Source organism: Ursus americanus, chromosome 24 (genome assembly GCF_024610735.1).
Source record: "Ursus americanus isolate L20-20 chromosome 24, mUrsAme1.1.p, whole genome shotgun sequence".
Taxonomy (NCBI): Eukaryota; Metazoa; Chordata; class Mammalia; order Carnivora; family Ursidae; genus Ursus; species Ursus americanus.
Window position 1 is genome coordinate 34,696,233 of NC_142150.1, and position 23,752 is coordinate 34,719,984.

Consider the following 23,752-nt stretch of genomic DNA (forward strand, 5'->3'; position numbering starts at 1 on the left):
CTTTCTGTACAGCTAACCTCTCCAGGAGCCACTTTGATTTGGCCCTCTTATGAAGCCTCTTTCCGAGTCCTTGAGAATGTGGCATTGGTGGGTCTGTCCGGATTAGTAGAGGGCAAAGGACAGCATTTCTAAAAACTAAGAACTGGAGAGAGTCACCAGGCACCCCAGCGGCAGGGGGTGTAACAAGGGCCCGGTTCTCGCATCACAGGGGGACCCTCCGTTCACCGGAGCAGGATTTTAACCAGAGAGCCACATCCCCCAAGGCGCTGGGAGAGGCAGCGGCGCTGGGAGAGGCAGCGGCGCGTGAATGTGAGTGTTGTGTCTTTGAGTGAGCGGGTGTGTTTATTAGTGGATGAGTCTGAGTCTGTGGGTGAGTGTGTCAGTGTGGCGTGTGCCTAAGCAGGGAGTGTGTGTGTGTGAGGGTGTGTGTCAGTGAATGTATGCGAGTGCGTGTGAGTATATGGGCAGAGATGGTACAAAGACAGATTAAAAATACTGTAGCAGTCAGGGTCCCAGCAGGAAACAGATGGCACACGCAGACTGGGTAATGTGAGGAGAGTTTAATAAAGGGACTGTTTCAAAGGTGTGGGCAGGGTGTACGGAAACCACGGAGGACAGCGCAGGGCCTGGGACCAGCAACGGGACGTTGGTGACTGCCCAGGTCTGAAGGCGCGAGGGCAGGAAGCAGTTCGTGGAACCCGGAGGAGACACCGCGGTGAGGACAGGAGCTGTGACTCGGCCAGACTGCCAAATGAGGCAGCCCAGGGCAGGTGGGGAAGGCAGGAGCAAGGACCAGCACCATCCTTCATGAACACTTGGAGGTCTCTAATCCTTATATGCCCCTGATGAGCTCATGGACCGAATGTCCGGTAAGATGCATATACTCATAGACATGAGCCGTTTTGCAGGCATTTTCTTTGTAAAAACAAACAAAAAACAAAACCTGATTCTACAAATAAGATATAAATACATCCTCAGAGTAATAAATGCAAGTGATCCTGATACATAGGCATGAAGATGTGCAGACTCCCTTTCCTTCTTTCAGTCTTTCTTCCCTCGTAGGAAGTTAACATCTTGGACAGTGGGGCAGGCTTCCCTCTAGGGCTTTTTCTCTGCGTTTATGAAGCATAAAGTTCTGGGACTCTGAAGATCTTTAAAAGTCCATCCCCAGACCTCAGACTGAGCCCCTAGACTTAGGTTTGCAAAGCCTTTTCGTGCCTGTTTTGATAGGACTCGCAGCTCACCCCCACACCCCCATAGTAGGCTCGGAAAGACGGAGACTTGCCCAAGATTACACAGCTTAAGTAAGAGGGACATCGGAACTCAAACGCAGGCACCGATCTGTAGACACTGCTTCCAGCACACCTTCCACCGGCACATGGTTTGCAACAAAGAAGCGAGCGGGGGGGGGGGGGGGGGACGGGGCCCAGCGGTGACAGCGGGAACAGGACGATGGGACAGAGGCAAAACGGTGCGTTTAGCGACGCTGGATTCGGGATTCGTGTTTCTCCTCCAAGCACTCCTAAGGCAGCTTTGCTTCGAAAAGGCAAGGCAGTTTTGGATTTCCTGTCTTGGTGTCTGGGACAAAAAACACTTGTTCAGCTGCTAGATGTTCCTCGTGCTGGAGGTGTTTCTAGTGATGGCTTCGTGTTGGAAATGTACCCACAGCAGCTTTCCTGGAGCTCGGAAATTTGGCGCCTGCGCTGCTTCCAATGCAGAAACGTGCAGATCAGCAAGATCTTAGGCCAACTGACAGAGACGGAATCGAAAGTGCGCCCTTGGCTTTGACGCTTCTTTCTGCAATCTGGATTTTTCTCCTTCCAAAAGCCATAGAATCTGTGTTAAAAAAGCAGCCATTTCCCATCATCTCCACAGAGACGCTTGAAGGCCCCCTGACGGGGGTATATTTCTCTTGCTTTCGCCGTGATCCATTTTCCTCTTTGTGTAGGTTCGAGTGGGAGGAGAGGCCATCAGAGCAATCCTGAATTCACACAGCCTTTTATAATTTTCACGTCTAGCCTGTCCTCATGACAACCAACTTCACTGGCAGAAAACAGCGGCTCGCCCTCATTGAGGGCTTACCAGTGAGCCGGGGACGTAGCAGGTGCTCTTTGTGGATTATCTCGTCACCTCTGAAGAGAGACAACTTTATAACCTAACACTCAGAGCTTTCGTTAGCTGCCCAAGGCCGCACAGCAAATAGTGCCGGCCTGGATGTTAAATTCCAACAGCCTCCGGAGCCTGTGCTGGTAACGGCGAGTATCCTGCAGGACCCGTATGGTTACCCCCATTTTACAGACAAGGGAACTGAGGCCAAAAAAGGTTACGCCCAGGAAACATCTAGCCACCTGGCTCTCGGGTAGATCCCATCCATCGATCTTCCCCTGCCTCGTTAAAGATGAACTAATAGTAATATGTTTTAAAAAATCAACAACAAACCATTGTTTAACTGTCCGCCCCTGAAGCTGACTGGGTTCCTAGAATATGCGTAAGTGCATAATGCCTCCGGGTCCTCGCTAAGGGAAGGAGTCCCAGGCTGATCCAAGGACGTCGCCCCACCCCCACGCAATGAGCCTGCCAGGAGATATTTTCCTATCAGTATAAAATCAACTGTAAAGTATATTTCAGCTGGCAAAAATCGCTTCTCACCAGGCAAAAGCTTCACAGAGAACACCACTTCCTTCACTTAGACACTCAAATTCCAGGCCCAAGTTTTCCCTCGCAAGTCCAACCCGGATCCTGCAAGTTTGTTGCTATTTTTCCTGCAACAGTTACGTGTCCCTGCTTTAGGAAGGAATTTCCATCACTCCATGGGATCGTTTCTAAACAGATGTCTGAGAGTTTCCAAGGGCTTCGTACATTGTGATAAAAACCTTCTCCATTCAGCCGACGTGTATTGACTGCCGACTACTGCAAATGTCAGTCCAGCGTGGAGAAGCATTCCTGAGGGCCGGAACCTCCCAAGGCTGAAATTGGGCTGCTCTGAGAGGCTGCGAGTTTCCTCTCTCTCTTGGGGGGGTGGTCCAGGCAGCAGCAGCAAACCTCTTGTAGCTCACGAGGGAGGGCTCTGAAGATCTCTTCCAACACCATATTCTGTCAGGCTTTGTGGCTGATACAAACACGAACGAGACCAGCTCCTTTGCTCACGTGGAAATGATAAACCTGAACCCAAGTAACAAAATATTTATACGAAAAATATTTTGTGCCGGAGCAAGCCGAGAGTAATTAATTATTCATCTTAAGATGAAGCTCTTTCTTAAGAGAGAGCCCAGGCTGTGGTTCAGGCCTCGCCGCGAATGCTCAGTGTGATTTTCAGCAAGTCCCAGCCCTTCCATGGGCCTCGGTTTCCTCTTCTGTGAAATGGGCTGTTTCAAGTCGATAAGGTCCCCTCGAGCTGGGAAAGTCTGAGTGAGTGTGTGTGGGTGGAACGGCCACTGAAGCGTGCGGTATCATTTATAGACCTGTCACATTGGAACGTAGCTTCCACACCGCCCAGCAGCAGCACACCTGACAAATGATTTATTACGGTAATTGATGTTTGTACTTACTCATTCTTTATCTGTTGCTGCTCGTGACATGAGGGATCACGTGTACATACACACACACGTGCGCGGAAGTGTGTCAGCCCTGTCAGGCCTCAGCTTGTTGGATTCGGTGCCGTGTTGGGCTTGTCCTGTCTGTTCGCAGCACAGGGGTGTCGGGGAAGGTCCCCGTGGGAAGGCCCTCTCGGCGGGGGTTTGTGAAGAAACTCACCCGGCAAGGGAGCTGAGACACTTACAGCCTAACACAGTGGGAAGCCATTCCCACCGCCAGCCCTGCACGGCCACGGCAGCCACGGACCGAACTACAGCCATGCAGGGAAGCAGTGGGCCACATGCCGGCCATCTCCCCGCCCCTCGAGGGCCCCCATTCCTTAAAGGCCCACATTTACCAAAGAGGAAGGGAGGCAGGCAGGCGGCCTGTGGAAGTCAACCGTCGAGAGTGGTGGGCACACCAGGGGCTATCCGCCTTCCTTCCACTGCTGCGCCAAAGCTGGGCCAATCAGACAAGCTCCAGCCCTGCTCCCCCCTTCCTCTCCCCTCCGGAGCTCAGTGGCTGAGGGCACCCGCTGTTCTCTCCTTCGGGCCCTGTGGCCTCTCCACAGCAGCTCAGGTGTTCTCCCAGGCACCAGCTTCACACGTCCCTGCTCACTGAGGCCACCCTGAAGTCTCCTTTCTGGCTCGTCCCTCAGGAACGGCAGGGGTGGGCACGGAGTTCAGATCCCAGCGGTGCCCCTGGCAGGCCCAGGAGCTTCTACAGCCACCGGCCAGGCTTCTGTCCAGCCTGATGAGCACCGGCTGACGTGCCCCGAAAGCTCTGCGCGTCACAGCCAGCAGCTCATGGAATCCTCCGTCACAAGCCCGCCGCTCTCGCTAGTACCCCCATTTCACATCTGGGGAGACTGAGGCTCAGGGAGGCGAAGGACTTTCCCTCAGCTTACGTAAGCTACTTCGGAGCCAGGGTTCAAGCCCAGGACTGCCTCATTCCAAAGCCCCTCCACCCACGGCTGCACCGCCGAGCCGTCGTCACGAGGCCTGAAGGAACAGGTTGCAAGCCTCCAGCCTAGCGCTCAGCAGGGGTAAGCATGCACACGGAGTATGCCTCTGCTCTCCCCACCCCATTGCCCCTCCACAGGGGCCGGTTCCCACCCAGCCACCTGCCAGATCTAAATGTTTTCTATTTGGGAAGAAACAGCCTGATGCTACCGCCTAACACTGGCTGCACCCGAAGAATGGGAGAACTTAGAGAAGCCGAGTCAGGAGGAGGAAACACGGAGCCAACGTTGCTAAACTCAGTCTGGGAGATGGCAGAAATCCACTGATGCCTTCAGAAAGCGTTTACCTTGCCCGTCACTGCACCAGGGAGGTCCTCGGGCAAAGGCGGTGAGATCTGGCGCGCGGTCAATAGTGCAAACTGTGAAGTGCAGTCAGGTGCGCAGGTACGGAGGGAGAGGCCTGGGCCCCGCAGAGGCAGGAAAGGTAGTGCAGGGGGATTTCACAGCCTCTGCCCCCCACTGATAAACCGGCTCTGGAGAAAAAGGAAACAGACAAGGGAAACACCTGATTCATCATTTTGCCAATTTCCTGGGTCTAAATACACCCCCCTTGTCAATTTCAAGCTACATGCATGAAGCCCTGAACGTTGGGAAGGTGGACCTGGGAAGAGATGCGAGCACTGACTCTGCCAGCCAGGAGGACGTGGACCCGTCAGTGTCCTCCAGGCCACCAAGGTCCTGTAGCTTCTCCGGAGACACCATGTCCTTTCCCAGGAGAAAGGGCTCGCGACTCCCTCAGCCAGGAAAGCGGCCCCCACCTCCGCCCTTCGCACCTTTCCACCCTCCATCCCTCAGGCCTCAACTCTGACATCACTTTACACGAAGCCTTCCTTGACTCGCAGCCTAGGTCTGATTGTCTTTGCTAAATGTGCTCTTCCAACAGTGCTCTCTCCCCTCCAGCCCTTATGTCAGATTTTAGCTATTGATGGGTGTGTGTGTTTATTAATATTTCTCTCCCTCTGATGAGAGCAGAGCCTGTTGCCAAGGTGTCCACAGGGCCTAGCCCAGTGCCTGGCATAGGGTAGGTGTGCTCTAAACACCTGCTGGGCCCTAGTGGGTGAATAGGAGTTTGCAAGGTGGGAAGGGGAGGAGGGGGAACAGCATGGGCAAAGGCAAGAAGTCCGCGTCTGTGGGATCAGGCGGTGTGGTGTGGCTGGCACTTGAGGTGCATGGTACTGCGGGGCTTCTGCCAACAGGCAAGGAAGGTGGACTGGGCTGGGCTGCGTGCTGGTGATGTCGTGCTCGCCAACTGCATTTCCCAGCCAAGAAAACCAAGGCTGGAGAGGTAGGCATCGGGGGATTTGGGAGAAATCAAGGCTGGCCAGGGGGTGTCGCTCTGCCCATCCCCTTTGCAGATGAGGAGGCTGGGGATCCTTCTTCCCACACTCCATGGCTCTTCCTGTTCTGCACCCCACCGATGACGCTGGGTGTCGAGACCCACCTTGCCAATGCAAAGGGGCCCCCAGCTGGAGAACAGAAAGAAATCAGCCACGACCTAACAGAAATCAGGCAACAAAAAGACCAGTCCAGAATGCTGGCTCGGAGTGTGAACTCTGACACTGGACTGCCTCAGTTTGAATCCCAGGTTTGGTTACAGACTGTTGGGTTTGGGGACCTTAGACAAACTGCTAATCTGTGTGACCCTGATTCCTCATCTATAGCGTGGAAAGAACAACAGAACTCAATTCCATGGGGCTGGGTCTTAGAAGAGGTGGTGAGTGTAAAGCACTTGGCACAGTGCTGGGCACATAGTAGGCGCTCAGTGTATGCCGGCTGTTGTTACCGCTGATACGATTCTCTCCAGGAGGCAGGAGAGTGTAGTGGCAAACGTCAACGTAAATATTATTTCATTTATCGTGATCCTAGGAAAAGAAAGAAAAGGGACAAGCTTTAGGAACTCCCGATATATTAACGTCATCTCATTCGTCCTCCCCATGGCTCTTTCTCTTCTCGCTGCTCAGTTGCAGTAGAAAGCTCAGAGAGACTTTGCTGGTCCAGCGTGGGAAAAACTACTTAAAGATAACAGAACCACACCCAGACCTCCAAGACTCTTGGAGGGAATAAGCCTAGGAATGTGGCATCATTGGGATTTGCCCTTTCTCTGGCTAATCTTGAAAAACTCCCCAATTTTAACTCCCTCTTCATGCTTTGGTAGAGAACTTCTCTTCCCTGAACCCCAGGTTTCTCAGCTGGGTAACTAGGGGTGTTTGTAACAGTCAGGGTAAATATTGGTAGCTGCTGTAACAGCTCCCTCAGCTCAGAGCCTTCACCCCAATGTCTGTGTGGCTGCTGGAGGTGGGGCGCTGGGGAGCGGGGCTCCTGTCATCTATTGAATCAGTCTCCCCTAGGGCCTGAGTTCACCCCTAGCTCCTGAGCAGGTGGCCATGAGGGCGGGGAGGGTGAACAAGGCACACGGCTCTGACACTCCTCAGCCCACAGGTGACAAACCTCACTTCCATTCACATTGCACTGGCAAGAGCCAGTCAAGGGCCCCACCTAGCTCACGGGAAAGGGGTGGGCAGTATAGCCCAGCCGTGTGCCAAGAGAAAAGATGACCCAGACCCCAGTGCCACATGGTTGCGCTGGATTCCGCTCACGGGTCACACTCGAGGGCAGCAGTCAGGACTCCTGGGCCCTTCCCTCCTGCAGCCCGGGCCCTCCCTCCCTGAGCGCTGTTCTTCCTCCTCCCTCCCTCCCAGGAAGAGAACCAGTCCCTGCCAACCCTCCTCCGAGGGTGGGTGGTTGGTGAGATAATGATCTTATCATACTTATTGCCTCTTGGAAGGCAGGTGCTGGAGAAAAACCAAGTCCGCTTTGGTTTTTCTCCCTGTTCCTTCACATTCCTTCCCAAGATAAATTTAGCTAGCCAGCTTTGAACATAGTGCCCAGGATGCTGACTTTTTGTTCTCCAAGTCGAAGTGAGAGCATTTCTCCCGGCTGCAGCCTCAGGCCTGAATGCAGACTTCAGGAGCACAGTCCTAGCCTCTGCCCCGCCCCAAGCACCTGTGACCCACCCTCCCACCCCTGCCCGGTCCCCAGGGACGTCAGGTGCCACATCTCCCAGACAGGGAACCTGAGATTTCCAGTGATGTGAAGAGAACACAGAAGACAGAAGGGCTTTGAGATCTGGGTCCTTACCGGCTACTCAGGGGCCTAGAGGCAGCACATGCAGGGTTAAGGGCAGAGGCTGGAACCCAGTTCAGACAAGTTACCTTTTCCTCGTCGCCCCATCTGTAAAGTGGGACCCCCTGCTGGTGTAGCCCGACCCACTCCATTCTGCCTTGGTCTGTGAAGCCGTCTGGGGCCACCACCCAGACCATAACTTACCACATCTTTAAAGTTGGTCCAGCCCCTCCCCTCTCTCCTTGTCCTCCAAGTCTTTGCTTCTTTGGCTTAGGTAGTTGGGCTTCTTTCAGCCTCCTTCCTGGGGCCACTCCCATTTTTACTCTGGGTCTCAATCTCGAGAAGATCATCCTGCCTCCCTTGCCCCCCTCCCTTTGGCTGCAAAGTCCACCAGACACACCTTCCCAGGTCAGCTTTCCCTCACTGACTAGCTTTCAGCCTTTCTTTTCAGCTTGGGGCAACAGGTGCACATCTTGGGTACACACGCTCCAGCCATGCCCAGGCATAAGCAGGCACGAAAACATGCAGCCCGGACTCCTTCCTGACCCAGTTAAACTCTTCCTCCGTTCCCACCCTCTGATGGCCTGTGGATGCCTCCCACTGCTGAGCCCAGTGGCAGGGAGGGCAGGGAGCTTGGTAGAGGCAATGTCTGCAGACCAGGCTCCCAGGCCCTGTGGAGAAGGGCGGGCAGAGAACGGGTGTGGAGGGACAGGCAGAAGGTCCAACCCCAGGATCGCGACAGTGCCTGTCTCAAAGGGTGGGTCTCAGTGTTTACCCCTCTAGCTAACAGACCCACGGACGGGGGGAGGCATGAGCACTCCCATGTCATAGACATGAACAATGAAACTGTTCTGAGTCACGTAAAAGGCCACACTGCCAGCAAGGGGTGGAACAGCATTTAGACTCGTTTCTGCCTGACTCTTGAGTTCCGCACAGCCAGAGCAGACAGTGGCTGACATTTTATGAGTTTCGATGACTCTTCCGCAAAATGATCTTGCTCCCTACATGCCTGTGATCCCTCTGTGGTCTGCTCTGCACTTGGACTGAGCAGTTCCCTCTCCCTGCCCTGCAGGCTCAACTGCAAATAGCCCTGGGAGGGGCGTCACAGTCACTGAACAGCTTCGGGGGTAAGGAGTTCCTCAGACCCCTCTCTCTGTGGGAGAGGCCTGGGAAGCTGGGGTCATCGGAAACACTGAAGGGGAGACAGCCAGCACTAAATAAGACCCACGTCAACCCCACAGAGTTATGAAGCTCTCTGAGCCCTTTCACCCCATCATCGCACTTAACCCCCACCGTGCTCCTGGGATACTGGTGTCGGGAGCCCGTGTCACCACTGTGGGTCCATGGAAGTCCCAAGAAATTACACTTTGCTGATACTTGAGTTTTGCCTACGATGGGCAGGGCCGTAGGGGGAATGTACTGGCTTTAGACAGATGCAGTCCGCATGCTTGGTGACTGTGAAGCCATAGGTGGTCCCTTCCCTTCCCTTTCCTTCCCTTCCCTTCCTTTCCCTTCCCTTCCCTTCCCTTCCCTTCCCTTCCCTTCCCTTCCCTTCCCTGGGCATCTTCACAGTGAGATGCTCGTGCCCCCATTTTGGAGGTGATCATTCTTATCTATCCCCAGCATGGTTCCTGGCACCCAGCAGCCCAGGCAGAGAAGGAGTGGAGCATATAGTCTCGGGCAACTCTAGCATTGAGTCTCAGCCAGCTGGGTGACCCTGGACAAGTCTCTTAACCTCCTCAGAGCCTCACTTGAAAAACAGAGCAGTCACATCCCTATCCCTCAAGGCTTTTCAAAAGTGCTCTATAAATGCAAATGTGTTTCTTTAGCAATAATAACAGCCAACACCAGCAAGCATTCCCTGGGTGCTGACTGTGTTCCAGGCACTGTTCTAGACCCCTGGTGTGTGTGCTTTCACTCAATTCTCGTAGCACCCCTGTGAAGCAGGACTTCTATATTACTCCCAATAACAAAAGCAGAAATTGAATCTCAGAGAGGTTAAGTAACTGGCCCAAGTTTGCACAGCTGGTAAGTGGCAGAGTCAGGCTTTGAACCCAAGTAGGCTGAGAAGCCTATGGGGAGGGGAGCATCTGCAGTGAGCTGGGCCCAGGGGCACCCAAACAAATAAAAGTGAAGAAGATTAGAGTCTAGCAAGACTCAGACTTTTGCACGCATCAGAATCATTTAGGGAAATTACTTAAAAGGCAGAGTTCTGGGCCCCACCCACCAAGATGCCGGTTCCACAGGTTCAGGGTGGGACTGGGAATCTACCTTGATAACAAGCCCCCAGGATGATGTCTGCGCAGAGGGTCAGCTAACCACACAGGGAGGACAGTGGCAGGTGTCCCGCAAACCACCCGTAAGAATTGCTCAGTGAGTGAGAGCTGTAGGCTCTAGAGGACCTTGAAGGTTCAGGTAGGAGCCCGCAGTGGGACCCACCTCGCACCTCTGGCCTTCAGGTTCGCCAAATACTACAAGATGGAGAACGGCAGTGAGTACCGCACACTCCTGAAGGCTTTCGGCATCCGCTTTGATGTGCTGGTGTATGGAAACGTGAGTCCTTGGGCCGGGCAGACTGGGGGAGGACAGGGGAGGAAACCCAGACCAGTCTTGGGCCCTCAAGAGCCTCCTCCAGGGGCGGGGGTGGGGGGCAAAGTCCTGCACTGACCAGCTCTGAGAGCCTCAGTGAGTCACATCTGTAGACTCTTCACCACTGTGGTCAAGGGCTGGGGCCTCCTGGTCTACCAAGAGCGCTCCGCTCCACGGTCTTTGGCTGGGAGTCCACGTTCAGCCTCCAGCCTCAGGACCTCGTGCTGGACTCTCTGCCCACCCGCCTTGGTCTTTCTGCTCGCAGGCTGGCAAGTTCAACATCATCCCCACCATCATCAGCTCTGTGGCAGCCTTCACCTCCGTGGGAGTGGTGAGTTCAGCCCCTCCAGCCTCAGACAGGAGGCCAGTCAAGGTGGGGCCCCAGCTGCGGGGGTGGGGGGGTTGGGGAGAGTGACCCAGGTAAGCCCCGCTTCTGCCTAGAATGGAAAGCCCGACCTCTGGCCCCGTGCCTCAGTCTCCCTCAGCGCCTCCCTGCTAGGCTAGTCCTTGAGTGAACAACCCCAGTCACAGAGAGCTCACTGCCTCCTGCAGCAGCCTCCCCATTTGCAGGAGGCTCCACCTGGTACAAAGTTCCTGCTCCCCACCGTGAGGGTGAGGGAGGAGACTCCAGGGTTCCACAGGTCAAAGGAACAGAGCCCTGCTCCCAGGGACTCCTACCCCCTCACCTTCTGCTTCTCCTGCCAAGTCCTCTCTCTCTGCATTTTGGTCTGCGGTCCCTGCCAAGACTAGAGAGGTGGGTGATGAAAACATTCTGCAAAGCCCATGGACGTTTTGGAAACATCAGTCAGGTGTCTTTGGAGGACTCACCCCAACCTCTGGCCTGCTATCTGCTTGAGGGCAGCCCTGCCCACTGCCCGGCCGCTCAGTGGCCACCTGAGCCTGTTGCTTCCTGCCATACTGAGCCCGTCCTGCCTCTTCTCCTCCAGGGGACTGTCCTCTGTGACATCATCCTGCTCAACTTCCTCAAGGGGGCCGACCAGTACAAAGCCAAGAAGTTTGAGGAGGTGAGCTGGAGGTGTGGGGGCGGGGCACGAGATGTAGAGGGACGGGGCAGGGAGGGGCACTAGAACCCGGGGGCTCTCAGTGGCTCTCCCTTTTGGGGGCTTCTTAAGAGGAGTTCATGGGGCCTCGATGCAAATTGGGGGTCCAGAAGAGAGGGAGTTGGCCCAGAATGGGCTCTGTGGGGGCTCTGTGGGTCATCACTGCCAACGCCCCATCCACTCACTGCCCCCTCTCCATTTCTGGGGAGGGACAAATCCTGCCACGGGTTAGCTCAGGTATCTGTTTGCCCACAAGGTTCATGGAAAGACTGTTGGGATCACACAGACTTGCTGGAGCTCCCTGATAACGAGGCCCTGAGCCTTCTCTGCTGCATCTGTCAAGAGGAGTCCCATGGTGGTGGTGGGGGGTCTTGCCCGCAGTTAGAGCACGATAGTGCCAGCCCTTCTGCCTGCAGGTGGACGAGACAACGCTGAAGGTCACGGCCTCGGCCAACCCAGTTTACCCCAGCGACCAGACCACCGAGGAGAAGCAGTCCACAGATTCGGGGGCCTACTCCATCGGCCACTAAGGCCCCTTCCAGGGCCCCATGCTCACCCTTGGACCCCAGGCCTCCCCATAGGGCACTCCACCTGGGCAAGGGGGGATGGAGGGGGAGGGGCTTTCATTTCTGCTGCTCACCCCATGAAGCCACGCCGGACCCAGGTGTCTGGGCCTCCCAGTGCTCCGGCAGACAGGTAGTACCCCCTGCTACAACCTCGATCTCCCTTCACCCCTTGCCTTGCCCTGTCTGCTTCCCAGGACCCCCAGGGCAGCAGCACCTGAGTCATCCCCCTTCTGAAGAGTAGAGAGCATAGTAGTAATAGAAAATAGCCACAAGGCACTACCAAGTGCCAAGTCACATACACCATCTCATTTAGCCCTTAGAATAATCCTATGACGTAGATCTTAGTTGCCCTGTTTTGAAGATAAACTGAGGCTCAGAGAGACTGAGTCATTTGCCCAAGGCCACACAGCTAAGAAGCAAGAGGGCTGGGATTTGAACCCAGGTCTAACTCCACAAGAGAAGAGTGCACTCCCCGCCCCTGCTGCTCAGCCTTCCCCACGGTGACCAGGATTAGGTTCCGCGTAATAAAGAGAAAGCCCCATGCTTTGGACAGGAGCTCAGGCCCCATTTTAGGGGAGACCAGTTTGACAGTGATACGGGTCTCTCTCTGGCTTGGGTGGATCCCCAATTCAGAAGGAAACAGGAGGCATGACTTAGCTCTGTCCCCAACCAGGGAAGGACCATTCTGTTCTCTTTCTGGGACCCCCACATACTCACACACATCTGGGCCCCCCCCCACTCCACATTAGGCCACCCCCAAGGGTGGGGCATGATTCCCAGACCCGGGCCCTTTTCTCAGCAGGCAGAGCTGCTTTACGAGGCTGGTGAACAGGCTCCTATGAGGCGTGAAGCCCTATGAGCAGCTGGCCAGACAGGCCACCCCCGACAGGGTCCTAATCGGTGGTCAGCCTTCAAGTGCTAGAATCCCGCTTGTCCCACTCTCCTATTTACAGATGAGCAGACCAAAGCCAGAGAGGGGAAATGACTTGGGTCACACGGTTAGTGGCCAAACAAGAACACAGGTGTCCTGGCACTGAGGGAAGGAGGCAGAGCATCCTGTGGGATGCTGTGGGAGCATCCCAGTCCCCCCACACCTCTGTCAGCCTGGTGTCCCCTCCGCTTTCTGGGCTCTCCTCCCATGAGAGGCCGGGACTCTCCCCAGGGCAGAGCTCAGGAGCAGACCCAGGACTTCGGAAGCCTGAAGGATATACAATTTGGGGCATCTTTTTAAAATAATACGGTATTAGGTATTAGAAGGGGCTCATGCATGAGGGTGGCCCTGAAGAGTGAGTTTCATTAGCCCCAGAGTCTGGAGGTGTCTGGAAAAGTTGGAGTGTAGGCATGACCATGTGGTCTGAGCTACGAGGAGCTTGCCTGTGTAGATGGAGGGCTGGCCCCGCTACAGAAGGTACAGGGAGATGGGGGTGGGCAGCTTTGGGAGTCATTTAGAAGGAACTAGTTTGGGAACAGTGGGCCCTTGCAAAGGCCTGACCCCAGTGATTCCCCCCTCCAGGGAAGAAGGGGTCAGATTCCATCGCACAAGCCCATCACCCCTTCCCCCGCTCGGCCTTCACCCCCATCTCATCCTCTGGCTGGTGGGATCACACCTCCCCAGGGGTGGCCTCGGGCATCAGGTGGTGTCCCGAGATCTGACCAGCAGAGACATCAGTGGAGGCCGCGCCCTGCATCTGGGAGACCCACAAGCATCCCCGGCAGGGATCACAGGGACGTTCCCTGCTGAGGAGACCGAGGCCACGTGGCCTCCCTTTCCTCTGGACTGGGGAGGTCCTCCCGTGGGGACAGCAGCCACTCCTCCTGGGCCTGCCAGCAAGTGTGTGAACTCGGGACGGTGAGCCTGCCGTGCCGGCCACACGGAACGGAGCCTGGGCTTCTGGGTGCTAGATGGACGGCTGTCATCTGTAGTAGTAACAGCAGCTGCCTGGGCCCTGCCGCAGCATGGCGGACTCGGCACAGTCACCCACACGACCACGAGCCAACCCTGCTGCGGTTGCCGTGGCTTGTCACTAATCCTATTGGGTGGAAAATGAAATCTGGAGTCCACGGAAGTTCGAACTGGAGCCCATACTCACTCCTAGCAGTCCGTTGTGCCTGTAATTACTCAGCATGAAAGCTAACATTTAGAGATAACACGGCACTGCGGAGCGATGGGCGGGGTGCGCGACACGGGTCGTCTGCTGTGACCCTCCTTTTACAGAAGGGGGGGCTGAAGCTTGGAAAGGGGAAGAGACTGAGCCTGCAGAGCTGGGCCTCCAGCCCCGAGCTTTATGGCTCCAGTGTCTACGATCTTGCCTTCTGTGCCACGGCTGTATGAGAAAAGCCAGATCATCCGTGGGCACCTTCCTTTCTGTAGCTGTTGGGTCACACGAGGCGTCTAGGCTGCAGTACCAAGAAAAACGCAGAACCTCAAGGTTTCATGTCACAGAGTGGGTCAGACAGCCCGCTCTCTCCACCCGGTGGCTGTGCCATCCGAGACACATGGAGGCCAGGTCACCGGGGCAGGGGAAGGGGGGACAGGAGGCTCGCGGACCCGGGAAAGACCAGGCCCCGAAGATGCTCACAGCACCTCCAACCCCACCGCACTGGCCAGGCTCCGCAGCAGGCTGCAGAGCCCAACTTCGTGCCAGGAAGCCTGGGAAACAGTCCTCCTGGGTCCTCCGGAAGAGGAAACGGTGCACATGTACCCTCCACCCCATTAACCCCCTCTTCTCCACAACCCCCCAGCCCACGGCCACTGACGTTACACACACCCTTCCCTTCTGTGTTCCTTCTCACAAACCCTTGTTCCCCACAAGTTACCCATCAACCTCCCAGAGGTTTTAATAGATAACTCCCTCAGGAGCTTCTTCTCCCACGAGTTTTAGCTTTTTATTCAAGGGCTATTCAAGACTGAAAGGCCATAAACAGCCAAAGATATAAATGCATAATGGTTGAAGTTGAGGCCCAGTAACTGACAGTGATGGACGTTTGAGAGATATCTTATCTCCCCTGTCCTGCCTCAAGCGAGCCTCAGTCTTGAGAGGCCTGAGCCCCGCTCCATTCCCCTCCCTCCCTCTATCTCTCGTGTTGGCTGTCAAGATGTTGGGCTACTGGTGTTGGCTACAGCTCATTCCCCATCCAGGAGATAAGTGGAGGCTGATAAAAGCCAAGATACAGGTCCCAGAGCTCCCTATGCAGATCTTCCCTTACGGACCATCCTCCCTCCACCCACAGTGGGGTTCCACTGTTCTCTTAGAAGCCAAGCATCAAGCATTAGCTTGGTAGAGTATGCAAGGAAGGGACCTGGGGGGAGGTCTAAACCCCAGGCAGCCCCCTTTCTTGTCCCTGGGAAGACCAACACGCTGTGATTAGAAGCTCCCTGCCTCCGTGTCCATCCAAGGCAAATGGACAGTCCTCTCCTGAGGAGAGGCCTCTATGCCCAGAGGCAGTCCCTGGGCCTGGCATTGGCGACGTTCATTGCCGTGCCCAGGCCCGTCATCCTGCTGCGGGAGGGTGGGGGGGCCCTGCTCATGTGCAAGGGACTTGTCTCCTGCTTTCTCACCACCTCCTTCCCCTGGGGTCTCCATTCTTGTCCCGTTCTGTTAGCTCCGGCCCCTTTAGCAGCAAAGCCGGTCTGAGAAGACCATTCTTTTTGTTCCTGAAACTGTGCACCCCACCACATGCCTGGACAGATACACACATGCACACACAGACACAGACCTGCACACATGCATGCCACACCTGCACATGTACGCACGCTCACAAACCTACTGGCACACACAGACTCGGGGATATGAGGGGGCGAAGCTACACAGACGTGCGCAGCATCCAGGCGCATCCATAAATACGCAGAGGTGTTGAAGATGAGTGCACACTCAGCACACTGATACACACTGACTCGTGCAGGCTTTTGCATATTTATAAATACCGATTCGCACGTACACAGACAGACAGGTATACAACGATTGACTCTTGTACACACCAAGGTACATATACACACATGTGCGTGTGCACTCACAAACACACTTGTACACTCTCCCTGCACCCATTTGGAACTACACGCTCGAGAAGTATGCAAGTGTATCGTCTAGCTGGCTAGCCAGCTCTGTGCCTCAATCTCTCTCTCCCTCTGCATCCCCACCCACCCCACCCCCCGCAACAACCCAGGGCTCTCTGCCCTCTTAATACCCAGTCTCGGCCCAAGCTTCCTGCTTATCAACCCCAGCACCCTGCCTGGAACAAAGAGCACCAGCAGTGTTCTCTGTCCATGCCCCCAGGGTCTGAGACAGTGAGGTGAGGGAACGCCGGGGGGGGGGGCCTGGGGCTGTGGAGTGGGGACGGGAGCCACACTGCTACCAGATGCTGTGACTTTTGCCCCAGGGCCCTCTGGGTGGGAGGCAGTCCCCCTCTGAGAATGTGTTCCCTCTAGGGGGGATCAGCTGGGAATGGGGGAGAGGGAGAAGGGATTGGGGTGGGGGACACCTCGGAATGGAGTGGAGGAACCCATCTCAGGAGCTGGGGACTTCGAACTCAGCCCCAGGTGTCTGGGAGAATAGAAAACAGGACAGCGTCCAAGAGGCCAAGAAGACCCAGGGCTAGAGGAGCCAGCTGCCCTAGACAAACGAGACTTCCTCCTTCCCACGGGGTTCCCCCAGGTGGGATGTCACTACACCCCGTGCACACCCCAATTCTTGAATGGGTGACATCCCCTCCACACTGGAAAGGTGTCCCTCTTCCTCCTCCACCCCGCAGCCCATACGGGAGCCAAGCAAAGCAGGAGGGCCTGTCTCCAGCTGCACACCAATGAGGCGGTCCCCTAGTGCCTCAGGGAGTGGGTGAAGGTGGAGGAGGACTGGCAGAGAAGGGCCGTGGGGAGCCCACCAGCCCACTGGGCAGCCCGGCCGCTCCAGCCGCACATTCCAGCCTGCCACGCAGCTCCACCGGCAGTCCTCCAACGTGCACAATAATGAGACAAAGTTGGGGAATGCTGTGCGAAGTCTGGGTTTATGGCCAGGAGAGGCTGGGGGACAGAGCCTGGGGGCCCAGGGGCTGCCAGGGGGTGCGAAGGGAGGGGGCTCCGATGCAGGGGCTCTCCGCCTCGGGCTTAGAAGGAGCAGACGAAGGGCAGACACCTTTCACATAAAGTCGGCTGCCAGTGCCCCCCCAGCAGTGGAGAGCATGGTGACGTCAGCTGCCACCGGTGTGGCGTGTGGCCCTCCTTCCCTCCTCGGGCTGGCCGTGGTCAGGACTGTCAGCTGTGCTTCCCATGTGTCCCTCCCAGCTAAGGTGCCCCCAGCTCTTCCCGAGGGAGAAGGGGGGCAGCCAAGTGCTTCACGTGGGCTACTGCACTCGATCCTCACAGGACCCCAATAGGTACATGTTATCGTCATCCCCATTTCACAGATGCGGAAAGTGAGGCTTAGTGGGATTAATACCTTGCCTGGGTCTCCTCCTGCAAGAGGCAGAGCCGGTGTGAAGGGCGGCCAGCGTACTCCCGCACATATGGCCCTAGCCACGCTGCTAGCTCCCTCACATCTGGCTTCCATGCTGTTCAAAGCTGGCGAGTTGTCTGTCAGCCAGCCCTAATTCCCACATCTTCCCTTGTTCCTCGTCCATACCTTACATTCGCATCTGCTCCTCTCATCTGTCGCATCAGTCGCTCCTTGTGGCAGCCCCCAAGCCCCGAGCCTAACGCTGTCGATGAAGATGGAGAGCCCCCATCTTGCTCCCATCTGGGGCACCCCATCACCTGGACATGCTTTGAGGAATCCCTATATTTCAGCCCTCCTCACAGAGGACGTGGCTTCTCCAGTTGGGGGAAGGTGTGAGTGTGGGGAGTTGTGTTCAGGGAACTCAAGGGAACAGCATGTAAGAGTCTACTTTGCTCCCCTTCCCCTTGCCCCCAGCACCCCTCACCTCTGGTGCATAAGGCCACACAGTTGCCTTCCCCATTCGCAGGCTGCCCTGGGGCCCAGTATCCAAAATTCCAGCAGCTCCCTTCAGTCCACTGAAATCTCCAGCACAGGAACTAAAGAAGTGAGAGGCTGGGTCAGAGGGCTGGGGTCCAGGGAGACAGACCCAGGAGCCTCAGGAAAGGCTCACCGAGCATTCCTTTCCCCTCTCCCTGCCCACCCAGCTAGGAGCCAGATTCCCTAGAGACCCAGGCCTGAGGGTTTGCAGGCAATGACCATGCAAGAGCAGCCAGCGCTCCCGGCCATCGCAAAGAGCAGGCTTCTCCGCCTTTACTGTGATTACAGATCTCCTGGCGAGCTTGTTAAAATGCAGATTCTGATTCAGGAGCTCTGGGGTGGGGCCCAGGGTTGGGCATTTCTAACAAGCTGCCCGGTTTGCCGATACTGCTGGCCCAGGGACCACATTCAGTAGCAAATCTAATGGCACTTATTCACCCACAATCCCAGCGCTGCCTTGAGAGAAGGGCTCCAATTTACAGAAGAAAACACTGAGGCTCCAAAAAAGTCATTCAGCTAGTAGGTGACCAAGCTGGGCATGGAGCCTGTCTCCTGACTCCAGGGATGAGCCAGCTCTGGGGGACAGTGAGAACACAGAGGGCGGGAGGGACCCTGATCTGCAACAATTGCCCATTTCCTTGGCGTGCATATGTCCACTGGGCAGATTTCAAGCTACAGGCATGAAGTCCCTGAGCATGGAGCTGGGACGAGAGGCCCGAAATCCTCGGTCCTCCTGACTGGGTCCAAGCCAGCTGCAGCACAATACTGCCCACGGCTTGAGGCTGCAGAGAGATGCGGCCAGACGCCAGCAGGGGCTCCCTGGAGGCAGTCAGAGAGAACTTCCTATCCCTGGGGAGGTTGGTGCCTCACTTACCCAGCCCTTGAGCGCGCATCTGATCCAGACCTGGCCTTCGTTGACCCCTCTGTGCACAGGATGCTATAACCTAAGTAGTAGTTGTGTACGGAGATGACGTTGCCCCTGTAGCATCTTCGGCAGACATTCTGCAGAAAGAAGAAAATGTAGCGTAGAGAATCAGCTGGTTTTCTCAAGTCTCTGAGTCTCCAGGAGAGAGCTTCTCATCCCTTTGAAGGTCAGAAATCAGTGACTTTCTTGCCCCTCTCAATCCCATCTTGTGTCCCCATTCTGTGGTCAGGAAATTTTTGCAACAACTAATAATACTCAGAATGATCATAGCTACCATTTGCTGAGAGTTTTAGTGACCCAGGGACTATTCCAAGTACTTCCATGTATTATCTCATTTAATCCTCAACCACATCCCTAACAGGTTGGTACTGTACATCTTCATTTTACAAACGAGAACTCTGAAGCCCTAAAAGGTGAGCAGACTTGCCCAGTAACACAGCCAATGAAAGGCAGAGTCAGGACTGAACACAGGCATATCTAATCCCAAAGCCTTTCATCCAGACAGTGGTTCTCAAAGTGCAGTCCTCAGACCAACAACACCATCATTACCTGGAAATTGTTATAAATGCAAACTCTCAAGCCCCGCCCCAGATTTGCAAAGCCAGAAACGTATTTTAACAAGACCTCCAGGAGATCCTGACACACACTAGGCTTTGAGAACCACTAATCTAAAAGGGAAGAGAAGGTTGACTCCAGTCTCTTCTCCTCCCCGCCCCCAGTCCTCCACATTAGCCTCCCTGCCACTTACCTAAGTGTTTACAAATTTCCTGAGGTTCTGCACCAACAGGAAGTGGCAAGTCTTGCACCCAGGACTGCCCGGGATTTAAACTGTGTCCTCTTCCTTGGAGCACTGCAAGTCCTTGTCTAGGACAGCTGGGTCAGAATCCATGGCCTCCTCATCCTCAAATGTGTCCCGATAGCCAGAAGGCTTGGTCTCCTCTCCCTCTGACTGAATCACCTTCTGGGTCAGGGCCGAATCTCCCTCCTGCTCCCCTGAACATTCCAGATTCTGACTCAGGTCTGCCTGGGTGTCTCAGCTGTCCAGACTGTGGGCATCATTCTCTGGGAAGAAGAGGTAACCTGCTATCAGGTCAGGGGTCTCCCTTCTTCCAGGACCACGGACAGCTCTGAAGGCCCACGCAAGCCTTCATAGAGCCGCCATCTGGAGCCAATACTGGAAGGATCTCCTTAACATTGGTGAGGTGAGAACACTTGGGTCACAGGCACAAATGGATGAGATGCTGACTTCTGGCTGACACCACAGGTGTGTATTGTGGGGGTGGGAGGAGGCACCTGTGAGAAGCCCTTCATCTTCACAGCTGGGTAGGTTTTCCTGTGAGGTAGCCCTGACAGAAAGTTTGGGTCACAGTTCCCAGTCCAGGAGAAATCTAATCAGAGATGGGCTGGGTTAACTGAAGGGGGGCAGCTGTGGCCCTGGCCCCATGAGGCAAAATGGTGCAGGAAAGAGAAGAAAGAGAAAGGTTGGTGAGACGGGAAGGGGAGATGGAGAGCAGCAACTGTCCCCAGCTAGAGAAGGGACAGGAGCAGGGGGGCCTTTCATTTCCACTCAGGCTTGGGACAGGGACACAGCTCCCCCTTCCCTCCGTGTGGGTGTCTGCACAGCCCCTGGCACATAGGGGACGAAATACTTGTTTAACCAGTTGATTAAGGGGTTGATTAGAGCACTGCTTCCTCCCCAGTGAACAGACCCTGAACTGGAGAAGTAGGAAAAGGACGTGGGATGTCAGCTCAGGTACAAAAGTCTGTTTTTCCTGAAAGCCCCATCACTGCTCCCTGGGACAGCCCTAAGCTCAGACCCTTGCTCCTGCAGGAACAGGCCGGCTCCGAGTCAGGGCCACGTTCCTTCACACCGGGAAATGAGGGGAAAATCATGGTGGCCATTATAGTCCTGAGGACGGTCTTCCGAGGTACATGCCATATTGGGTCAAGCACTCACCTCCAGGAGTCTGAGGCCTCCACTCTCAGTGCTTCTGGCTGTTGGGCCCCGGAGGCAGCTCTTATACTGGGCTTCCGGGGAAGTGGGAAGAGGCCAGGATGATTGCCCCAGGCTGGAGTGGAGAGCAGAGAAGCTGGTAAGAAGAGTTTTGCTCAGTCCTCTCACCCTTGAGCCCTGCTGTCTGCTGGAACTGCAGAGACCTACCTCCCGGGCCCGCTTCACATGTGGGTACCCAGACTCCCTGGTGCTCGAGAAGACCCCAGCTGACTGTTGTCCAGGCATTATTACTGCCCCTAAAGTGCCCCAGTCTGAACAACACTCCTTAACCCCAGGAGCAGCCTTCCCCTGGTCAATATCCCAGCTAATGAGGAGGGGATCCCCGGGGAGCTGGGAGACCATGTGGGGAGGAGGTAGGAGGCCAAGGGAGACTCAGCCTTCCTGAGCACTTATCTAGACCAGGTCCTTCATATGCATCACACCCCTGAATCCTCACCTTCACCTCATTCCACCAGAAGCTATGCTTATTCTTACTTCACAGTTGTGAAAAACGAGATTCAGAGAGGAAAAGCAACTTGCCAAGGTTGCACAGGAAGTAGGAGAACTGGAATTTCTAAGTCTTTTTGGCTCAAAACCCTTCTCTGTCTCTCTCTCTGACTCTGCATCTCTGTCTCCATCTCTGTCTAACTCTGTCTCTCTCTCCTTCACTTTCTCCCTTTCTCTCCCTCTCCTCCTTCTCCCTTTCTTGTCTTTAATATGTGAAAATTTTTATGCTTGTTCTTTCATGATGTGGTTGTATATCAAGGTTCTCAATCTTCATGCTATGACTATTTGGAGTAAAATCATTCTTGGGGGTGCTGTCGGGTGCACTGTAAAAAGTTTAGCAGCATGCCCAGCCTCTACCCACCAGATGTCAGTGGCACCTCCCCCAGCCATGATGATCAAAAATGTCTCCCCACATTCCCAAATGTCCTGTGGGGAGCTAAATTGCCCCCGCTGAGGATCACTGACCTAGAACATATAGATCATGCCATTTGGTCCAATCTCAAGGCATATCTTCCAGCCAGGAGGCAGCGGCTGGAATGGAAAACTTCGTGCAGCGTTATTCAGACACTCTGGGCCATCCTTCTCCCCAGCCCCACTCCCCATCTCCCACCAGCTCTCTATCCCCACCAGGGTCAGGGCTAGGGGGATGTACACAAGGCACTTGCCTCAGTTGCAAAATTTAAGAGGGCACTAAAGAATTCAGTAGTCAAGAGAACCAATAGTTTAACGTGGTCTTTCTTAAAAATCAAAATACATGCAAAAACTCCATGATGAACAAAATAGCAAAATTTTAATCCATCAAGCTCCAGCCAAATTCACTGCAATCCAAGGAGAGGCCAGCAAGTGCTGAGCCCTGATTTTGGTTGTGCTGGGTATCACCGCCGAGATGTAGAGGACTTGTTGAGTGGGTGTCTCAACTCCGTGCCACCCTAGCCGGGCAGTGCGTATTTGGTTCTTGGATTCCAGCCCAGCCCGCCAGTACCCAGAGCACCAGACAGGTAGTCCAGAAGGTGAAAAGGCCTGGGTCATCCCCTCCTCTGCTCTCTCAGGGAACCTACAAATGGAGAAGTGTCTGGGAGAAGGTCTGAGAGCTCATTTCTAAATGTCACCGATTACAGTGTAACGGTCTTGCCCATTATCTCCGCAGCCCAACGGACTTGACTCTCAGTTTCTCTTCCTGACTCAGGGGCTGGGGGCTGGGCCAATTCCTGGCCCCCAAAACCCAGCCTCCAGATTTTGAACTTGAGATCTCCCTGGTGGGAACACTAGACCTCCTCTCCATTTTTCTTGCCCATCCTGGGGCCCAGCCTAGGATATCATTTCATCAGTGTTTGGGGTGACCAGCAAAGTCAGCTAGCACCATGATAAGCTTTACATGCATCTTTTCATTGGAACGTCCAGTTCATAGGTGAGGGAATGGCATCTCAGAGAGCTTAAGACACAGCAAGTCAGGGACAGGCCTAAACCCAGGTCTTCCAGCCTTTTAGCCACCCCATGGCTCCCTTCCCTCTGCCTCTTCTCATGGACCTCCCTTCTCTACAACTTGCCCCTCTCCACATTCACCCCATTTCCTTTACACACAAACCCTGGGCAAAGACAATCCATTGACTTCAGTAACCTCCTCACAGACCACAGTGAAGCTTGTCTATTTCCAAAATAATATTTCTGAAGGTCCACCACAGACCAAACACTATGTTTCATTAAGGCGTTTATATCCATGATCCTACATACTTAATTTTTATAACCATCTGCAAATTAGGTATTGTCATCTCTAGTCTCCATAACTACTGCATGAGCTCAGAGAGGTTAAATGACTTGCCCAAGTAGACACAACTAGTAAGAAGCAACACGTGCGACCCTCGTCTGTCAGACTCGTACATCCTTGCTTTCTTTGATAGGCCCAACTGTGTTAGCCCCAGACGTTCTGGCCAGGGGAGCCAATGTGTCCAGCATCCATGAGACTCCAATCCTCTGGTTTATTGCTTGCATTTCCATTCATAGGAGTTCCAAACACTGCCTCTGTCTCAAGATTCAGCCCTGCCCCACACTGTGCAGAGAGTGGGTCTCTGTCCTGAGGGCCAGTGTGATGTGATGTGTCTTGGAATCCTGAGTCCAAAATCAGCCTGTCTGTGGCTCCGTTTTCTCCTCTGAAAGCAGCAGCTCATGACAGGACCTCCATCTAATGAGTCAAACTCCCAGGACAGCGTCTCGCTCATGGGGTTGGGAAGCGGCCTTTGTCAGGAAGCCGGGACTGGAACCGTGGCCCCCGTCAACAAACAAGCACTGTGTGTTGCTTGAGCTCCTGCTCTGTGCTTTGCACGGTGTAACGAACTCCAGGGATTCTGTCCTAAAGATGCAAGTTAACTTCACAGAGCTCAGTTACCATCTGGTTGGAGATGGAAAATGACACACAAATCCACACTTGGGG

The 23,752-nt window shown here is 54.8% G+C and overlaps 2 protein-coding genes across 2 annotated transcripts in view; one reads left to right on the plus strand and one right to left on the minus strand.

Moving 5' to 3' along the window:
* Positions 1 to 14,696, plus strand: part of P2RX3 (purinergic receptor P2X 3) — a 28,185-nt gene extending 13,489 nt beyond the window's left edge. The window contains exons 9-12 of the mRNA XM_045787042.2: positions 10,177 to 10,270; positions 10,572 to 10,637; positions 11,254 to 11,331; positions 11,784 to 14,696. Coding sequence (XP_045642998.1) covers positions 10,177 to 10,270; positions 10,572 to 10,637; positions 11,254 to 11,331; positions 11,784 to 11,897 — 352 coding nt within the window. The 3' untranslated portion in view covers positions 11,898 to 14,696. The remainder of the gene's footprint in view (positions 1 to 10,176; positions 10,271 to 10,571; positions 10,638 to 11,253; positions 11,332 to 11,783) is intronic.
* Positions 14,697 to 17,034: 2,338 nt separating this feature from the next.
* PRG3 (proteoglycan 3, pro eosinophil major basic protein 2) lies at positions 17,035 to 21,063 on the minus strand. The gene is given in 7 exon segments (XM_045786509.2): positions 17,035 to 17,095; positions 17,849 to 17,958; positions 18,774 to 18,826; positions 18,829 to 18,901; positions 19,573 to 19,888; positions 20,326 to 20,378; positions 20,986 to 21,063. Coding segments are annotated over 7 exon segments (744 nt in total).
* Between the last annotated feature and the right edge of the window lie 2,689 nt (positions 21,064 to 23,752).